The sequence below is a fragment of the Myotis brandtii genome, unplaced genomic scaffold (assembly GCF_000412655.1).
Source record: "Myotis brandtii unplaced genomic scaffold, ASM41265v1 scaffold23, whole genome shotgun sequence".
In the NCBI taxonomy this organism is placed as follows: domain Eukaryota; kingdom Metazoa; phylum Chordata; class Mammalia; order Chiroptera; family Vespertilionidae; genus Myotis; species Myotis brandtii.
The window spans coordinates 14,013-16,799 of NW_005358649.1; the positions used below are offsets into that span (position 1 = coordinate 14,013).

The following is a 2,787-nucleotide window of genomic DNA, read 5'->3' on the forward strand; positions in this document are numbered from 1 at the left end:
ATTTCAGAGAGGAAGGGAGAGAGAGAGAGAGATAGAAACATCAATTATGAGAGAGAATCATTGATCAGCTGCCTCCTGTACACCCCCCACTGGGGATCAAGCCCACAACCTGGCATGTGACCCTGACCAGAATTGAACCTGGGACCCTTTAGTCCAGTGTTTGCCAACCTTTTGAACCTCATCGACCACTGGTTGGTGACTGCTGCTCCAAAGGTTTCCTTATACCAGTGCTCGCCAACCTTTTGGACCTCATGGACCACTAGTAGTAGTCTATAGGCCGATGCTCTATCCACTGAGCAAAACCAGCTAGGGCTCAATTGAATTTTTTAAGTTGTAACTAAACTACAAAAGGTGAATGCGTTGTAAAACTAACTAGATGTGTTGTTTGAATTCAGAAGTGAATAGAGATAGTTTATATTACTAAAATGAAAGTGATTAGTGTTGGCATAAACATAAATGAGGAGGGTATTTGTGGAGGTATTAAAGTCAAAATATTTATAGAAATTGTCTCAAGTGCCATTTCATGGCAACTAAATTTAGTTGTTTTAAGTGGAGAGGCTATCAAACTTACTTAAACACAAGTAAAGACAAAATCCCTTGCATTTGCATTTTTTCTACTACAAATACAAAGATAAGCCAGTGGCTAACACAGATCCTGCAGTCTCCTTTCGTTCATCTCTGTACCTCAGATTACTCTTCTAAGATTGAGTTAAATAATTTGAGAAGTTGCTTCCATTAGAAGTAGGCATTGGAAAATAGCTTAGAAAAATTATTTATGATAGCAAAATAATGGCTGAATAATGTATGAGACTTTCTCATAGGAAAAAAAATGAGGCATTTGGCCCTATAGTTTGTAGAAGTGCCCTTCCTCAACCATTCTCCTCTTTCCCTTTCCTCCTTCCCCAACCCTCCCCAATTAGTTTACATCTTATAGTTAATCAGGGCTAAATGTTATTTCCATTATGAATAGATCTTCCATGTATAGAATTAGCAAGTCTTAGAGCTGGAAGCAACTTCTCAAATTATTTAACTCAATCTTAGAAGAGTAATCTGAGGTACAGAGATGAACCCAAGGATACTGCAAGATCTGTGTTAGCCACTGGTTTATCTTTGTATTTGTAGTAGAAAAAACTGCAAGGGATTTTGTCTTTACCTGTGTTTAAGTAAGTTTGGAGGAGTCCAATAGCTGAGACTATTTCTACTACTATCATTGAAAAGCAAAAGTAAGTCAGGATTACCTTTGCAGCGTTTATGAAAAATACTAGAGGCCCAGTACATGACATTCGTGCACTGGAGGGTTGTGGGGGAAGGGGTCCCTCAGCCCAGCTTGCGCCCTCTCACAGTCTGGGACCCCCTCAGGGGATGTCCACCTGCCAGCAGTCAGATATCCTCGGAAGGGTCCTTAGCACTGCTGGGGAGGCGGGAGCTCTGCCGAGCTTGCCAGCTGCGAGCCGGGCTTCTGGCTGAGCCCAGTTCTGCCTGTGGGAGCAACTAACCACCAGGGGGCAGCTCCTGCTTTGAGTATCTGCCCCCTGGTGGTCAGTACACGTCATAGTAACAGGTGGTTCTGTGGTTTGGTCAATTTGGATATTAGCCTTTTATTATGTAGGATAACTATTGAACATTCTATTACACAAACAAATTGACCAAGGATTGTAAGGATGTTTTATTACTGAAACATTTACAAGGAAAAGTTGATTCAAAGAGCTTACATGATTTCTCTCACCCACCAAAGAGAATTCAGACCACAGCAAAATCAATTGGGTGATTTCTGTCTGCTTCTTCAAAAACGTTTCCTCCTGGGTCTATACTCTTTTAAACACCATTAAAGACACCTGGAAATGGAAACTAAAAGTAGACAATACAAATACCATTTTGTTGCTATTACTGCACACGATTACACTTTGTGCATTCTAATTAAGGAGAACAGGTGCTCTTGTTATACATCCTCTACGTTTCAAGCTATATAAAAATAAACAAATGGTATCAGAGCCATGCTATGGTACAGAATACTTTATTTTTTTTATTTTTTCTAAATGCAGAATCGCTTTGGCCAAACGCACCGTTTCATTTCCCAACAATCTCCATCAGTTTCCTGTTGCTTTCAGCTTGCTGTGCTAACTTCTCCGCGTTGGCCATTTTCAAAACTTCTCTGAGGATGTGGAAGGTGAGATCCAGTGAGGTGGTAGTTTCCTTGGATCGCCTCTCCTTTTCCAGGGCCTCCTGGCGACCACTGAGGGCGCTCTCAGCACCACGCTCAGTGGGACTCGCAGGGCTATTGAGAGGGCGCTGGGGAAGCGATCTCAGCTGCCTCAATGCGCGGAAAAAGTTGGCGGCTGCCTTGTGAGGGGAAAGGTGGCTGCTGCTGCGGCGGGCGAGGGGCGAGGAGGCTGACCAGAGGGGAGCAGCGGGGCTCTCATTGAGGTTACCTTGGCGGAAGAAGTATTCTTCCCCCGTGGTGAGCGGGACCGGCTGAACTGGAAGGACCTGCCGCCCCAGCGGCTGGAAGAAATCTAGGGGTTGGGGAAGTTGTGGGGCCTGTCGGGCGCCTGGGACAGGCCCCCGGATGAGGAGGGCTCTGCATGGCGGGCAGGGCAGGAGAGCCAGGAGCAGGACGCCCGCGGACACCAGCAGCGGCAGTCTCATGTTAGAGGCACTAGGAGAAGGAAAGAGAGAAAGAAAGAGTTGATCACAGTTTAGCTCAACTGGGGAGGTGCGGTGTGTGTGTGTGTGTGTGTGTGTGTGTGTGTGTGTGTGGCGGGGGGGGGGGGGGGGGGGGGGGGTGGT

The 2,787-nt window shown here is 45.7% G+C and overlaps 1 protein-coding gene across 1 annotated transcript in view; it reads right to left on the bottom strand.

The window, feature by feature from the left end:
- Positions 1-1,723: 1,723 nt before the first annotated feature.
- Positions 1,724-2,787, bottom strand: part of CRH (corticotropin releasing hormone) — a 1,285-nt gene continuing 221 nt past the window's right edge. Inside the window, exon 2 of the mRNA XM_005866335.2 lies at positions 1,724-2,656. Coding sequence (XP_005866397.1) covers positions 2,068-2,646 — 579 coding nt within the window. The 5' untranslated portion in view covers positions 2,647-2,656 and the 3' untranslated portion in view covers positions 1,724-2,067. The remainder of the gene's footprint in view (positions 2,657-2,787) is intronic.